Source organism: Triturus cristatus, chromosome 2_2 (genome assembly GCF_964204655.1).
Source record: "Triturus cristatus chromosome 2_2, aTriCri1.1, whole genome shotgun sequence".
NCBI classification, from domain to species: Eukaryota; Metazoa; Chordata; class Amphibia; order Caudata; family Salamandridae; genus Triturus; species Triturus cristatus.
This window is the reverse complement of record NC_140582.1, coordinates 832246016-832263135: the sequence shown is the minus strand read 5'-3', so window position 1 is coordinate 832263135 and position 17120 is coordinate 832246016. Positions and strand designations below refer to the sequence as shown.

Sequence of the window (17120 nt, the reverse complement as noted above, 5' to 3'; positions counted from 1 at the left end):
TGGTCCATGCACAGCATGAAATCAACAAAACAATTGCTATCCATCTAACTAAAATAAAAACTGAATCCCAGAACTCTACCCATATTCAAACCATACTGACATACCTAACAGGAGTGGAACTGCCCAGCCTGGGCTCTGAGGCTCAGGACCTACTGGGAGCCCCTATTAGAGAAGAGGAAATAAAAGCGGCAATATCCTATTTGAGAATGGCCAAATGCCCAGGCATGGATGGCCTAGCGGCTGAATTCTACAAGGTGTATGCCGGGCTGGTGGCTCCCAGATAGTTGGAAGTTGTTGAAGAAGCTAAGGAGTTGGGTAAACTACCTGGTTCAATACGGGAAGCATTGATAATGATGATTCCGAAACCAGGGAAAGACCTGACACTTCCACGCCCCTACAGACCCATCTCTATGCTAAATGTAGACCTTAAACTTATCAGCCAGGTTCTGGCAAGTAGGCTGCACCCTTATCTCCTCCAGTTGGTACATGGGGATCAATCGGGGTTTATACCCAGTAGGAACACATTAAGAAATATTTGTCGTCTTGCACGGGTAATGCAGACTCTTGGGGACAAAGCAGATGAGAGCGCATTAGCGTTTTTGTATATCGAACAAGCGTTTGATTCGGTATGCTGGGAACATCTCTTGCAAGTCCTCCTAAAAATGGGACTGGGATCGGAGTTTGTAGCCTGGGTCAGAATACTCTATATGAAGCCCATGGCAAGAGTCCGAACGGGACAGTTTGTATCGGCGGCGATATCACTTCATAGGGGCACAAGACAAAGATGTCCACTGTCCCCCTTGCTATTTGCTCTCACAATGAAGCCTCTGGCATGTTGCTTCCGGAACGGAGCTGCATGGCCATGGCATCAGGATAGGCCAAACAGAACACATAGTGTCACTGTACGTGGACGACGGCTTTGTCTATTTGTGATGCCCGTCCCTATCGGTTTCACTACTGCTCCATACATTAGGGAGGTTTGAGGAGGCGTCTGGTTTAAGCATAAACAAAAATCGCACTTGTATCCGATAGGAAAAACGGGAGAAGATTCCCAGTTCTTACAGCTAGAACGCCCGTGGGAAAAGGATTCCTTGTGATATCTTGGGATCCGAGTGGCCAGAGAAAAAGATACCTTCTAGGACCACAATATGGGCAGGATAATAAAGGGCCTCAAGGGAGTATAACACCCTAAATGTATCCCTCATGGGGAAAATTGCTTTAATTAAAATGGTGGTACTACCCAGGTGTTTGTGCACAATGCAAGGATCTGTCTATGAAATACCACATAGGGTATTCAGGGACTTGGACAGGCTTCTCATCCAGCTGTTATGGAATGGAAAGAGGTGCAGGGTAAGCTTGGAGGTGATCAAAAGACAATGGGGCAAAGGGGGTCTCAAAATTCCGGACCAAAAGATATATTATCTAGCATTCCAATTCCAGCATGCAATAGCGTGGTTGGATACAGACCCCTCCTGGGAGCGTGCCTTGTTAGAGGGTCCTATAGTAGGATACAGCAGGGGCTCTTCTCTTGACAGATAAGATGAGGGAGGGGGAATACCTCCATTAATCGGGCTCATGGGCACCATTTGGGACAGAACAACCATTAAAAGGGTACCCTACGCACTAGAGGCGAATATCTAGGTCGTTCCACAGTTTGCTCACATAGAGCATGATATGTCTGTCAAAAAATGGAAGGAAGGGGGCTGTCTGATGTTTTCTGACATTTACCCAGAGAATAGGTTCATTACTTACCAAGACGCAGTCGACACATTTGAATTAGGGACGGGTCAATTCCTACAATATGCTAAAATAGCAGCCACAGCCCACCATCTTTGGCCGACGTTCTCAGATGCCCCTAAGCCTACACAAACATTGGTCACTATAATTGAAATGGCGGGTGGGCGGAAAATTGTTTCCCACTTATACAGGGCACTCAAATAGGATAAGACCACTAAGCCCCTGAAAATGGAAGAAAAATTGCAAGAGATCAGTGAACACATGATATCGACAAGAGACTGGGAAAAGATTCACAAAATGTCTGCAACGTTTTGCTCTGTAATAGATTTAAACAGATGCTATGTTATACTTAATTTGTAGAGCGCACGTACACCAGATTGGTTTCTTGGCGCTACTCTGAAAGGTGTTAGAGTGATACATTACTCGTATGCCTGTCTAAATAGCCATGTTTTAGGAGTTTACGAAAGGTCATGAGGTCTGTGCAGGATCTAATCTCTAGAGGTAGGGAGTTCCAATATCTGGGACCTAGTGTGAAAAACCTTGTTCCACCAAAGCGTTTCCATTTAAAGGGGGGGTATTGTTAGGAAGTGCATATGGGCAGATCTCAGGTTGGAGTGTACCTGTCGATCAAGCTATTGATGAATTTAGGGTTTCTGCCATTCAGAGATTTAAAGATAATGCATCCCACCTTGAAGGCGCATCTCTGGGATATAGGGAGCCAGTGTATCTTCTTCAGGAGAGGAGAGACGTGTTGGCGTCTGTTTTCCTGAAGAATCAATCTGGCCGCCTGGTTCTGTACCAGTTGGAGACAATGGGTGAGATGATCCGGGATGCCAAAGTATAAAGAATTGGCATAGTCGATGTGGGATATCACCATGGCAAGTACTGCCTGTATTTTTGCTTCCTGTGTGAGAAACCTGCTGATTTTCTTTATTTTTCTTAGTTGGAAGAAGTATGTTGAAATTACGGATCCTATTTGAGTTTTCATGGTAAGATCATTATTAATTATGACTCCCAGGGATTTGGCATGTGTGGAAGGAGTGGGGGGCTGTCCCAGCTCTTTAGGCCAGAAATGGGAGCTCCAGGGATTCAGTGAGCCTCCGTGAGAATTACTTCCGTTTTATCTGGGTTTAATTTCAGATGATTGCTGTTCATTCAGTCACGGATGATCAGCATCGTCATCTTGGAATTCGTGAATGATGGCAGGGGAGTTATTGATGGGGAGTACTAGTTGGAAATCATCTGCGTAGTTGAAGGTTTGAACATTCCTTTCTTTCAGTGCATGGATCAGGGGGAGAAGGTATAGATTGAATATATGAGAGGGAAAGTGAGGGTCCATGGGGAACACCACATGTTGTTTTAATCTTGGGGGTCGTGAAAAGGCCGAGGCAGATACCATACAACAATATACATATGACCTATCTTTCACCCAAGAGGCTTCAGGCTATCAATTCATCTAGAGACCACAAATGCCCTTGTTGCCAGCACGCACAAGCTGATTTTATTCATGTGGTTTGGCACTGCCAAGTAATACAAAGATATTGGGCCGAGATTCTGGAACAACTGAACAGAATCACGGGATGGGCAATAGCCTCAGAGATACAGACATGCCTTATTGGCTTGATCCCTAAAAATCCCAAACGTAAAACTACTAGACAATTCTTGATATTAGGTCTTACGATAGCAAAGAGGAGAATAGAGATTCACTGGTAGTCCCGGTAGGGCCCGCATGTGGAAAAATGGAAGAAAGAATTAAAATAATGGGCAATAGTTGAAGAAAATCATATGAAGACCAGAAGTGATGTTGAGCTCCCAGAAGTGCTGTTGGCGTAGGGGGCAATGATACAAGAGATAGAAGAGTTAGGAGAGACGACTTCACAGACTCCAACTGTCCCGAGGGAGGAAGACCACCACAATGCGACGGCTAGTCGTAGTCAGGAAATAGGGGCAAAAGACACCTAACAAACTACGTTAGATTTGATGATAAGATATCATTTAGCGGGACCAGTTAATTAAGGGGGTGAGGTTAGGATGGTTAATAAGTTCATTAAACAATGCAATCTGTTCAACAATTGGTATCTCTGAGGGAAAAAACTCTTATCACAAGTCTCCTAAGCATTATATAAGTAGATCCACGTTGAATACAATGTATAAATGATGTAACGTGTATATTGCACTTGTTATAGTGGACAATAAAGAAATGTTTAAAAAAAACTTTCAGTGCCAACAACTTTCATCTACAAAGGACCTCGCTCCAGGCCTGATCCTCAATGCTATTTAGACACTTAAGTGCTGCTTCACGACATGAATAATATAATTCGTAAGGGCACATTTCTGCCCCAGATCATACATGCAAGAGCAATCGCAGTCTTGTCTAGAATCATAAGCAGGCTTGGGAAATATCTTCCGGGGTGGGAGGCTAGTCCTCTAGCCATCCTGCAGCAGTGCATTAAGCATGCTGATTGGTATGTCTCTCAGCCAAAGAAAAGCATGCTCAATGCACTTATCTGTGAGGTACTCAGCATTGTTATCTCAAAGTCTGTTATTGCGTTTTCTAATTTGCTTCAAAATGCACCATTTCCCCACTCTGTTTTCAATATTTTCTTGAGGGGGAGAACACCCCCAACCCCCTTACAACCATTTGGGCTCATTCGTATATTAACTCGCTCCAAGGCACTCATCCTGAACTTTTACGTCTCACCACTTTCAAATGTCATCAGCCGCCACTGATAATATGCATCAAACAGAAAACCGTATTAAGTTCTAAACTTTCGTTCACTTTTGAACATGCAGCTTAACTATTGTTACACGATTTATTTGGCTCCTGAGTTGCGACATAAAATATTCTGAAAGCATGAATTTTAGTAATAAGGCAATAAATCCATTCAGACGCGACTCATTTGGCAGTACATCAGCTGAGAGTAATTGAATCCCTCTGATACAATACCAGTAGGAGTGTAGCTCCAAGGGCCAAACAGAAGAACATGGGTCCAGTCAGATCGGTCTCATTCATGATGCTGCCATCTGCTGGCTTCAGAGGGTTTAGCACTGTCAATGTCTTTTGCCAAATGTGATCAAAATTGATCCCCAGTTCTGAAATACAAATGAGCCGCCGTTGTAAGCAAAGGAGAATTTAACCAATGAAATGCTCACACATTTGATACTGAAGTGACAAAAAAATAAAGTGCTACTTCAACAACATATTCTATTCGTTGTCAATTCCAGTGGGGCTTTTACTATAATGTCCAGTGTAAAAAGTGGTTCTCAGGGTTTACATTTTTTCACAGTACAAAATCAAGGGGACAGTTTTTTTCTAGTGTTGATAACGCAATGTGTCCTTATTTCCTTTCTCGGTTCATTCATTTGTATTTTGAATTCTTCTTTCTTCCTCATTATCCGCTCCCTCCTACTTTCATACTAACTTTTCATCAGTTTTCTCACCACCCTGTCTGTCTCATTCGTCAACAATCAAACTGCTCTTCTCAACAGGTATGATTGGATCGCATTAAAATTTGAATGTAGCTGATAAAACGTTGATGGTGGTCAATAATCTTTACTTGATTTTTGACTCAAGATACCAAGTAAGATCCTGTAACTCAAACTGCCAGGTGAGAGGGGACATTCTTATATATATATATTTTTGCATCTTTGGGCCCAAAGTATCTATAGCCTTATGGATGATACCTTTACAAGTTATACTTTACTACAATACTTCGGACATAAAAGAGGCACATATTTTCATTTTATTTGAGACCGAAATCACATCCCTTTGGGAATTGCGCAGCCTGTCAGTTTACAATCCCTGTTCAAGATACTGGTAAATAGATTAGATAAACCCAGCGGTATTATCGCAAGACCCAAGCGTTCCAGATCCTCTGATCATCTAAGTTCATTTATCAGACATACCTACTATTTAGTGCGTACTAGGTATAGACATTATTGTATTATAACTCATAGGGAATAATTGCCCTTTTAAGTCAAAATATCTAATAGAGTGATTCTTTAATTCAAAGTATTGATTAGAAAGATTACAAACCACTGTGTTTTACGGTCATCGAAGATCTATCTTATTCCCTGCTATCTGATTCAACAAGGACAGCTTGATTTATTTTCTACAAGGTATCTCATGTTACAATATCTTTCGATCATTCTCTGTTTTCACAGGCATTTAAAGTAACATCTGATTTTATGAGGACCTTATCAGTTGACTTATGCTGTCCTTTTTACAGTTGGAATGTTTCCACCCTAAAGATTTGATCTCCTTTTCACACAATGTCTCACTACTATAAGTAATGCAGTACGTATTAGACATGTCCCTTCTCTCGTGTTGTGAATACCTGGAGGATCGCTGGTTAATTTTTACTTCCCACTTAGGGCCTCATGTAGGTAGCCAAATACCGGTCGGTAACGGCCGATTTTCGGTAATTATACTGTTACCGACCGGTATTTAGGCTTTTGGTATGTAGGGGGACAATTTCTGTATTCGGAATTTACCGAATCGGTAAAATTACCGATTCGGTAATTTTACCGATTCGGTAAATTCCGAATACAGAAATGAGATGTAGGGGGAGTGTGTGGGTGATGTTTGGAGTCGGTATTTACCACCAACTAATAGTTGGTGGTAAATGAAGAATGGATGTGGAAATGCATTTCAAAGCGCCTACAAGTGTGCAATGTGGAAGACATACATGCCCTTAGGGCATGTATGTGTGCCACATGTGCACACATGGCCGTTTCAGGGGTGCAACAGGGTGTCATTGTGACACCCTGCCACCCTTGCATGTGTTCCCCCCATTACCAAATCGGTATTTACCGATTCGGTAATGAGGCATACCGGTATGCCTCATTACCGAATCGGTAAATACCGATTCGGTAATTATCGAATTTTAACGAATCGGTAATAATTACCGACTCATTACCTACATAGCATTTACCACTTCATAAATACCGAATCGGTATGATTCGGTATTTATGAAGTGGTAAATGCAAGCCCACCTACATAAGGCCCTTGGTGCGCTAAGGTCGGTGGCGGATGTTTTTCCACTATGCATGATCAGTCTTTTTACTTTTAACTGGTGGATATTAAGCTATATACACATCTTTATTGACATTTTTATCGGTATGCCCACTCCAAGAATTGATATATCCTTTCCATCTTGGGTCTATCTAGGCTCATGTCATGATTATACCTATGCTTTTAATCTACTTTTTCACTGAGGCACGATTCAGTTGATATATATTACAGTAATTTATTTATTGTATGCCTAAATTGAACATGTAATATATTTCAGGTACTCACTCAGGAAGAAGGCATGTTTGTTTGCCGAAACGCACATAGCGAGAGATGACTATGATTACCAGTGAATGATGAATTGAGAGAGAGATGAACAGTGAATGATGGGTTCATTCACAATCTCAGTTTTAACTTGTACATATTGAATGGTTTTTATGTGTATGGTCTTTTTCATTTATTTAATATGTATATATGTAGGTATGTTTTTTTTTGTTGATAGCTATGTTTATTTTGAACCATTAATTCCCCATTTGAATGTATTATAGATGTGTTGTGAGACAATTTCATAAACTAATTTTGTGGTCTGTATACCTTATATACAAGTGACATAAGGGATAACATTTGACTTTTATATTATCTGTGAATATAAATGAAATATTTAGTTCTATTTACATGTTCTTATGCCCTATATCTTTATATTGTGCTATATGTAATTGGTTGCCAAGGGGATTCATATTGCACTGTTGTACTTTCCCTGCCCTTAGAACCGTGACTTCTTAGTGGGGGGTCCTTTTCTCTTCACACCAAACTTGTCTCAGGCCTGCCACTGCAATGCCTGTGAGTGCAGTTTTAAAACTGCTATGTCGAACTGGCAAGTGCACCCACTTTCCAGACCCTAACCTTCCCCTTCACTACATGTAAGCCCCCCCTAAGGTAGGCACAAGGTACCCCCATGGGTAGGGTGCAGTGTATGTGAAAGGTAGAACATGTACTGGTGTGCTGTACACGACCTGATAGTGAAATGCTGCCAATTTCGTTTTTCACTATTGCAAGGACATGCTCTCCTATAGGCTACCATTGGAGCTGCCTTGTAACATTTTATAGGTGTAACTTTCAATTGGGAACAGCTAGAAATTTGGAGTTTGGGAAGTGGGCATTGTCTTATTTAACCATTCCGTGCCTCTGCCTGCTGTGGAATCAACATCTGGTTTAGACTGACTGGGGCCTGTTCGTGCATTCACACTAGACAGTGACACAAAAGGAGTTGAGATGTGCCCTGCTTGCCTGATGACCCATCACCAGACTGATGGGTCTTCCTGAGCTAGTGTGGTGGGAGGAGCTGTCACCTACACAGGACTGTACTGCACTCTCAAAATGCTGTATCCACCTTCCGGGAGTGTGTCTGAAGCCAAGACGAGACTGGACAAGAACTTGTGCACTACCAATCCTTTGAAGTATCCCTACTTCAAATGCCAAAATGGGTATAAGTATTGGACCTAAAACTCCAGACTTTTAGAGCACATCTGGATCAAGATGACCCTGCAAGGACCCTGCCAAAATAGGAGCTGAAGAGCTGGTAGGAGGAGTACTGCCCCTTTGCTGTGTGTTGGTTTGCTTGGCTGGCCTGCAGTTGCTGCTTCTGTATCCTGCTTAAGAGGATTCTCCAAGGGCTTGAAGTAGAGCTTGCCTACTGTTGCGAAGTCTTAGGGACACAAAGCCTTCACCTGCAGCATCCTTGAACTATACTACTGAGAGCTCTGACCTGCCTGGTGGTGCCAAATCTAATTCTGGGCCCTTGGAGGTTGTTCCTGCTGCAAAAAGCATCAAGAAGACATACATATCAATGATTGCCCTTGCAGTGCCTGTTTTTCCAATGGAGCACTGCCGAGCGGGAAACCTATCCACATAGTGCTGCGGTGTGGCCGAAGACTTCGATACAGCGCCTGTCAGTGGCAGAAGAAATTGTCGAGGCTGAGTTCAGCACCCCGTGTCTCCGAAGTCCAAGACCCCCACACTGACTTCTAAGCAGGCCCTGCTGTGCAAGTGAGAGAATCAACGCATTGTAGGACTGCAGCTGAAGAAATCGACGCAGGGCCTGCTTGCTGCCGCCGCATCAATCTCCTGTGCGTCCAGATTTCCACGCATCACACCTGTGCAACAGTGTTCCCGGTGCATTACTAGCAGACCAGAACCGTCTTGGGATTTCGACGCACTGCTTCACCCTACAGTCCGGATTGTATGAAACACTTCTCCAGCATGCAGCAGAACTGCCTACCATTGGACTCAGGAACCGACGCATTGCTGTATTTTACGATGCTTCCCTCCTACGAGGCTGTTCTGCCGTGTGGATTTTGAAGCATCTAAGGTACTTTGTGTAAAATTACTGCATCCATAGAGTTCTAAGGACAGAATTGCTTGAAGGTCATATTTTTAGTTGTATAGGTTGGATTTTTGTCATTTTGGTCTTATTTAGTTGAGAAAAAGTTACTTCATATTTCTAAACCGCTGTGGTGTCATTTTGTAGTGTTTTCACTGTGTTACTGTGTGTCCTATGAACAAATACTTTAAACATTGTTTCTGAGATAGGCCTGATGGCACATGCCAAGCTACCAAGGGGGTGAGCAGGTGTTATCTTGGGTGTGTAACTCCCTTACCCTGACTAGAAGGATGGGTCCCTTCTTGTGCAGGGTGCATACAACTGCCAACTAGAGACCTCCATTTCTAACAAGTACTAATCCTCTGTTGACATGAAAATATGCCAAAGCAGTTTAAGTGCAGCAACATTCATTTTGTGTTCAGTTTACGCTGAAAAGCAGTGGAGATGTATCATTTATAATTGGCTTCAATTGAAACCTACTTATAAATAAGTAAGCTGCACTTATGCCATACTCCATCGCACACCTTCTATCACGTCCTTTATAGATAGGTCTTACTAAATAAAAGCAAACACCTATATTTGTGGATACATGCATGAATGTCACAATGACTGCCATTCAGAACCTCAAATGCTTAAAGCAACAACTGGTTAGTAAAAGTTATACATTTTCATCTTCAAACTCTCTCACTAAAAGCAACATCTCTTGGTATTTTAGGTATTGTACCAGAAATACATTGAACAGCAGGACATTTACCTCAATGTTATGTTTGTTATGTCATATGATGTATAACATGATACATTTACTGGCAAGACAGATGATAGGGAGAGTTAGAAAAAAAAAATTTGCTCTTGCGGTCCTCCCACAACATTCTAATCAAGATATTCTCAAACCTATCTTTTGGGACAAGACCCTCTTTGAAGCTACATAATTAAATCTCAACATTTTAACTCTTTTAGAGATGCTGGATGATCCACAAACAATCACAATTCACAGGCTTTTAGTGAAGAGAACAGTAAATGCATGTATACAAAAAGATATCTATTTTAGTTTGGTACCATTAGAAAAATCAATGTTAAAAAGTGAAGTAAAATAATTCAATTTAATTTGCAATAAAACATCAATGAGATTTTGTAACTATAGTTTCCTGTAGCACGAATGAAGGGGCATGCAATATCATAAGTAGGCTAGGATAATCAGCAGGTGGAAAAACGTTTGAATTAAAATTGTTTGAGTACTTCAGATCACACTGGTGCTGGCCGATCACACATGATTTTAGAGAGGGTTCCACAGTCTTGGATCAGCTCCTATGAAACCCTGAGCGCAAGGAAAGATCAAGAAAACGTCACAGGCAAGACAAAGATGCTGTGTATGTAAAAAGAAGGTTGTGTGGTTGTCAGTTACACATAACTGAGCATTGATGCGCTTGATAAAAAAATAATTTCCGCATGCAAGTGAACAGAGAAACTCACCCCGTGCATATTGATTTGGCACATGATGATATAGAACAGTAAGTAAGCAACATGAAGCACGAGTGATGGACATTGAACTCACTTTGCATAGCCACCTAGGGTGAGTGTGTCAATCCTCCCATGATGCACTGATCAGTGTACAGGATTACATTAGAGGAAAGATACTTAGCAGCTGTGATCCTGTGTACTACAGAAAGGCTGTATATAACAAACTCACTACAGAACTGGCAAAACCTGTCCATACTCCAAGTAATTTCTTTCAGTTTATTGTGTTGATGTATTATTTTAATTATTTTACATTCAATTCCGATTTTTAAATGCATGGCAGATCAAGGCATGGCACCTCTTCCTACGTTTCCTGCAATGTCTGGTGACCCATCAATACCATGGAAACAGTGAGAAATGTTTTTTTCACATACATTTTAGCAATTGGTGGTGACAAATACGGCCCACTGAGGCGACCAGCGATGTTAAGTCATCATTCAGGAGTAGAGGGCATAGGATTGTATGGAGACTTGCCAGAGATTTCTTTGAGGGTTGGTGATGGGCAACCAAGTAATGTTTATGAAATGTCACTGAAAATTTTAATATGGCCTTTTACAACAAAAAAGTGAAGATAGGTTGAGGGGCAAGATGGCGTTTGGGTCGGACGTGTAAGCAGCAGCTCCCGGTCTCCCCCCTCCACACTCTAAAACTTTTTTTTTTAGCCCGTCTGTAAAAATACCTGGCTTCTGATTTCTACTGCCGTGCATCTGCAGGGGTACTGTATTGCGGCTGGTGGTGGTGATCTCCGTCCCGATTTCCAGAGAGTTTGTGGCGTGGCTTTTCGTTCACAATTCCTGCTGCTGGCTTCTGGTGGAGGTGTGGCTGCTCCATCCTTGGCCGCGCCCTCTCTCCTCATGCCACCCAAGTCTGCCAGAGGAGGAAAATCTTGTGCACTCTAGGACGCGGCTGGAACAGGTAGAGGCGGTTCCGGTCTCGGAGTGCAGCGCTATGGTGCGGACTTGCAGGAAGGAGCACGGTGAAAAATGGACAACCTTCATGGAGGTGAGTGGTGAGGGAGAAAAAGGTCCCCGAGTTATTTATGCCTGCCAATAGTAGGAGTTCTTTGTTTCCTCAGGAACCACCACAGGTTGACTGGAAACAGGCAGAGTCTTCTTTACAACTCCAGAGCAGCGATTGCTCTGATGCAAATAAGCCACCTGTTGATAGCTGTGTTCAGGAACTCCCGGAGAAGTCCTGTCAAAGTAAATCCAGCTGGAATTCCAAGAACGGGGGGACTGGCAACATGTAGGGACTGGTGGAAAGTCAAAGCACATCCTCCCCACATCTTGAAAATAATAATGAGACCCTCAAGCAGCACACTGAGCCCACTGAACCAATTATGGTTTTACAATCGTGAACCTGCAGGGGGAGGAACACCGTAGGGTAAGGGGCAAAATACACTGGCAATACACAGGATATCAGGAAGGAAAGCGACTCTGTGGAAAAAATGTTCTCGATGTCTGATGCCTCGGACTCATCAGATGATGACGTAGATGCTGGCTTTAGAACACGTTCAGTAGGAGAATCACCAGGCAATGGTGGCAGCGAGCAGAGTAGCATGCAGCTTGAGGAGCACGTCAGTGGCAATACGGATGTTGGCCAGACGACTGTACGTAAAAAGCAGGCATCCTCAGAAATGATGGGACAACCAGACGATACAGACACTTTGTTATGGGATTACTCTCTTTAATCAGGGCCAACGTTGGACAACAGGGCTGCCTCTAATGCTACAGGGGAAGCCCCATTGCAAAACACGACAAAGAGATTTCCCTGGCAGTGATGTATCAAGGCATAATGGATCACAGAGCTGAGACTCATATGGAGAGCCAGAAGACACAGGATGCCTGTCGGAAACTCCAGAACATGGTTAGGAGGATTGTTATGTCTTGTACCGAATTTGCGGAAAGAATCAATGAAGCTGAGGCGTGGATATCGACCCTTGAGGATGAACTGGAAGCCCAGAGATCTATAACTGAGGCCATGTGTGCACACAAGGAGGACACTCAGAGGAAACCTGTTGACGTATAGAACCGCCTTCGGCGGAATAACTTGAGAAATTTGGCCATACCAGCGAGAAACGAGATGCAGAACAAACGGAAATTTATGGTGGACTTATTCATTGAGGCTTTTCCAGAGTTATCAGTGTGGAATTGGGACAAAGAAATCAAGCGGGCACACCGATTTCCGTTTAAAGTGCAATCTGCTAGAGCAGGGCAAACTGCTCCTAAGCCCAGGGCTATTTTGATCTGCTTAAACAACTTCCTGGCTCGCAGGGCAGTATATGATTTAGCACGGATAGGCAATGGGCAGGGAAGAGCACCCAGTTTTTTGTTAGTGGAAAAACACTGGCAACTCTGCCAACTAATCATACCTTTTAAAGTCAAGGGGGTGCAGGCATTTTTGTTAAATCCTGCAATGCTAAAAAAAGCATATAAGGAGCAAAAGCGCTTTTTCACATCAGAGGTGCAAGGTAGGGAATATTTGCATTCATTGTACGGGCAGCTTCATATACAGGACTCTGCACCTTTGTATTACTAATATTCCTACTCATCGGTTAGACACTGAATACTACATTGATTGTTGGTTCACTACAGGCTTCCACAAACAGGGGAGTTGCTATCTTGACGAAACAGGGGATTCAGGGTACGGGGAGGATCCTGGTGGATAAATACAGCAGATGGGTTATTACAGAATGTGTTTTAGGGGCTGCCAAGTTTGTTTTGTGCTCGGCCTATGGGTCGAACCTAGACTAGGCAGCAGTCCTGGAAGGGTTGAATGGAGAATTGGCATTGTGTCCTACGCCATTGATTTTATGTGGGGACCTTAACATTCACTTGGGTTGTCCCCAATCGGAGTTAAATAACAACAATTACAGGGGGAGAAAACCCAAGGTTTTTAGGGCATTGAAGCAGTTATTGGTTGACCACGGACTGGTTGATGTGTGGCACACTCTGAAGTACCCGGATCCAGGATTCACATTTTATTCACACCCAGACAATAAACTGGTCTGGTTGGATTATTTTTTTATGTCAAGGACACTTATATCTGGGGCTAAGATTCAGGTGTGGCCGTGGATTACGCGGATCATAGCCCACTTTTGTTGGATATTTCGGCCATCAGCAGAATCACTCCGGCAAAATCCTTTTCCTTTGATAAGAAGCTTTTGCTGGATACTCAGTTTCTTAACCATTTCAAAACATGGCTAGTGCAGTTTCTTGATATCAATAGAGAGTCAACCTCTAGGACTAAAGTCTGGGGAGCCTTAAAGGCTGGATTCAGGGTGGATGCCCTCAGCTATGCACTCTTGAGACAGAGACAACTTAAACTTGATATGAAGGGTTTTTTGGACGATGTCAGAATTGCTGAAGAGAAACTTATGCAAGGAATAATAATTTGAGAAATTATGTCATACTGATTTATTTTAGTTATATTTTAGGTGTGGTGAAGTATTGATAAATAAACAATAAATGATTAATTAAGAATTCATTATTTAATTTAGTATTAATCATGTAAATTGTGCAATACTTATACAATTTAAATATATTTTAGGTGTGGGTTGCTAGGTTTGTAAGGGTATAGGGTGAGAATTTAGTTAAGTAATAATTCATGAACAATTAATTAGTTAATTTATTATCAATTATGTAACCTGTGCTATACTTATTTGAATTGTATTTCAAGTGTGGGCTGCTAGGTTTGTAGGGGCATAGGGTGGGAATTAAATAAAAATTAAATAACAATTTTGCTCATGATTGTAATTTACTTGATTCTTAATTATGTAAATTGCTTAACTGTTTTATTTTATAATAAATAATGTTAATAATGTTTACACTACGAGTTTATTATTTTATCTAAATTATTAGGGTTATTCAAATATGTAAAGTGTACTTTCCTACCTGTTGCTAGGACTGGAGTGGGAATAGTAAATATACTCCCTTTAAAGCCCAGGACTTTGCCTACTGTTGAACAGACTGCAGTGGGAAGAGTAAATCTGATCCCTCCGAAGTCCAGCAATTTCCCTACTATTGCACTGTTTGAAGTAGGACCAGTAAAATTTACCCTTCCGAAGTTCAACTTTCCTCACTGTGGTGCTATTTGGGATGGAAACAATAAATTTAACCCCTCCAAAATTCAATGTTTTCCCTGCTACTGCATTGACTGCAGCGGGCATAATAAACCTAACCCCCTCTGAAGTCCAACAGTTTCCTTACTGTTGCACTGACTGGAGCAAGAATAGTAAATGTAACCTATCCAAATTCTAACACTGTCTCTACTGTTCTTTAGCGTAGAGTGGGAATATCAATTATAATCTCTCTAACAATTTCCTTACTGTTGCGCTGTTTGCAATGGAAATAGTCAATTTAACCTGTCGAAGTCAAACACTTTCTCTACAGTTGCACTGGCTGGAGTGTGAATAGTAAATTTAACACCTCTGAAGTACAACACTTTGCCTACTGCTGCGCTATTTGGAGTTATGCCTATGGGAATTTTATATTTTTTTAACACAACTACAGCCCAAAACACTGAACAGAATTACACCAACTTTGGCAGAAAGCTATATGTTGGTCCAGAAAGTGTGCTTTTTGTAATTTGGTCTAAATCCATTCTGTAGTTTCAGAGATATTTAAGTTTAAAAATGATAGATCTGTGGGAGTCCAACAGCCTACTGAAACACTACTGAAATTTGATTGGCTGCCAACACTTCAACCAGTGTTGGCAGTCATCTTGGGACTCGGTTGACCCGAGTCCCACAAACAATGTAAAAAAAAAAAAGAAGAAAAGGGGTCAGGGTAGAAACACCCTAAACCTCTAGGCCACTTGGGGGGGTTCCACTGGGACCCCCCTGGGCCCAAAAAAGCATTTCTTTTTCAGCAAGATCAGAGGATCCGGATGGAAAAAACGAAGTGCAGCCTCCCGCGCTTCGATCATTATCTGGGGGGCGAGGTCCCGGGGGCATTGTTTTAATAAAGGAGGGGGCACAGAGCCACCCCTTCTAGGGCTCATTATGCCCCAAGGACCACCACCACCTCCCGTCGCTTCTTAAAATAATAATGCAGGGAGGCCCGTATTTGCCTGCCCCGGGGACCACCACCTCCCGGGGGCTTATTTCCTTTTAATTGGAAGGGGTCTCTGGACCCCCTCAGCCCCAGGGACCGCCACCTCCCCAGAGCTTTAGGTTAATAAAATGTAGGAGGGCGGGCGGACCCGCCGCATCCTCAGTGACGAACACCTCCACTGAGCAAATATAAACAAAAGATAAGGGCCACGCATGAACCCACTTCTGGAGCTCTAGATGGCCCTGGGGGCCGTCAACGGCTCCGGCAATGTCTCGAGGTGCTCACCCCCTGGATATTGCGGTTTGATATGGCCAAGCCATAGCAATCTCTGCTCCTCTTCGAGTAAGCTAGAGTATTTTCTGCTCTCGCTCACTCGAAGCAGAGAATTGCTTTTGGACAGATGGAGCTGCATGTTAGAAGCTCCCTTTGTCCAGAAGCAATGTCTGCTCCAGCAGGAGTTGAGGAGCCGACCGGGACCGCTGGGGCCTTCAGGCAACCCCACGGTCCCCAATGTGAATAAAATGGGTGCTCTAGGTGGGACCAGGGCACTCAGTAATGTGGCCAGTGTCCGGGGTATGTGGCCACACGGCCCTGCTTCCTTTATAATTAAAGAAAATACCGGAAACCCCGCCCCTTTTTGTACCATTCTGGGATCGCGCTCCTGGCACACTGCTGATTGGAGGATGAAGTCCCCTTGGCTGCTGGGGGGGGCTTATGGGTCAACCTCTAGTAAGTCCAACACAGCTGGAACGCCGAGAGGTGGTCATGCCCCCTTTCTCCACCACTCTGCAAGCGTGCCTCTTAGCACAATGCTGGTGGGGGATGACGTCCCCTTGCCTCCTGAGAGCTTCAGGAGGCGCATTTGCAGAGTGGTGGAGAAAAGGGACGTGGCCTCTGAAGACCTCTCAGCAATCCTGCTGTGTGGGACTTACTAGAGTTAACAGGAGTGGTTGTTGACCCCCAATGACATCCTTGGTGAGCAGCCTATGACATTCAAATTGCCAATTTCTATCTGTATAAACATATTACTGCTTCAGTTCAGTTTTATAATGCGAATGGTCTAAAAAAACAAAAAAAAACAATCAATATACCAATATACATACATCTTATTATCAGGGTGTAAACATGTTTTTCAACTTGAAGTGGATATTCTCTTCAGTTATTGTAAATAGCCAAAATAAATATTCAACACATTCGCTACAATGCAAATTAAAGTACTTCAGTGCAAAGGTGAAAGTAAACCCTGAAAAAAAAATTGGGGATTATCACAGTCGGTATGCAGTCAAATATACCAACTTATAAGCGCACATGTAGATAAATCAAAGTAGTACAAAATACGCTAAAGTGCAGTTGATCACATAGCTGCCTGGTGCCTCATAAGACACAGGGTGTGAGTGGGGGAAGCAAAATGGAGGGCATGGGA

At 42.9% G+C, this 17120-nt stretch overlaps 1 protein-coding gene across 1 annotated transcript in view; it reads right to left on the bottom strand.

Annotated features, from left to right (window-relative positions):
• Positions 1 to 17120, bottom strand: part of YIPF7 (Yip1 domain family member 7) — a 528534-nt gene that overhangs the window by 187807 nt on the left and 323607 nt on the right. The window contains exon 4 of the mRNA XM_085643312.1: positions 4685 to 4830. Coding sequence (XP_085499438.1) covers positions 4685 to 4830 — 146 coding nt within the window. The remainder of the gene's footprint in view (positions 1 to 4684; positions 4831 to 17120) is intronic.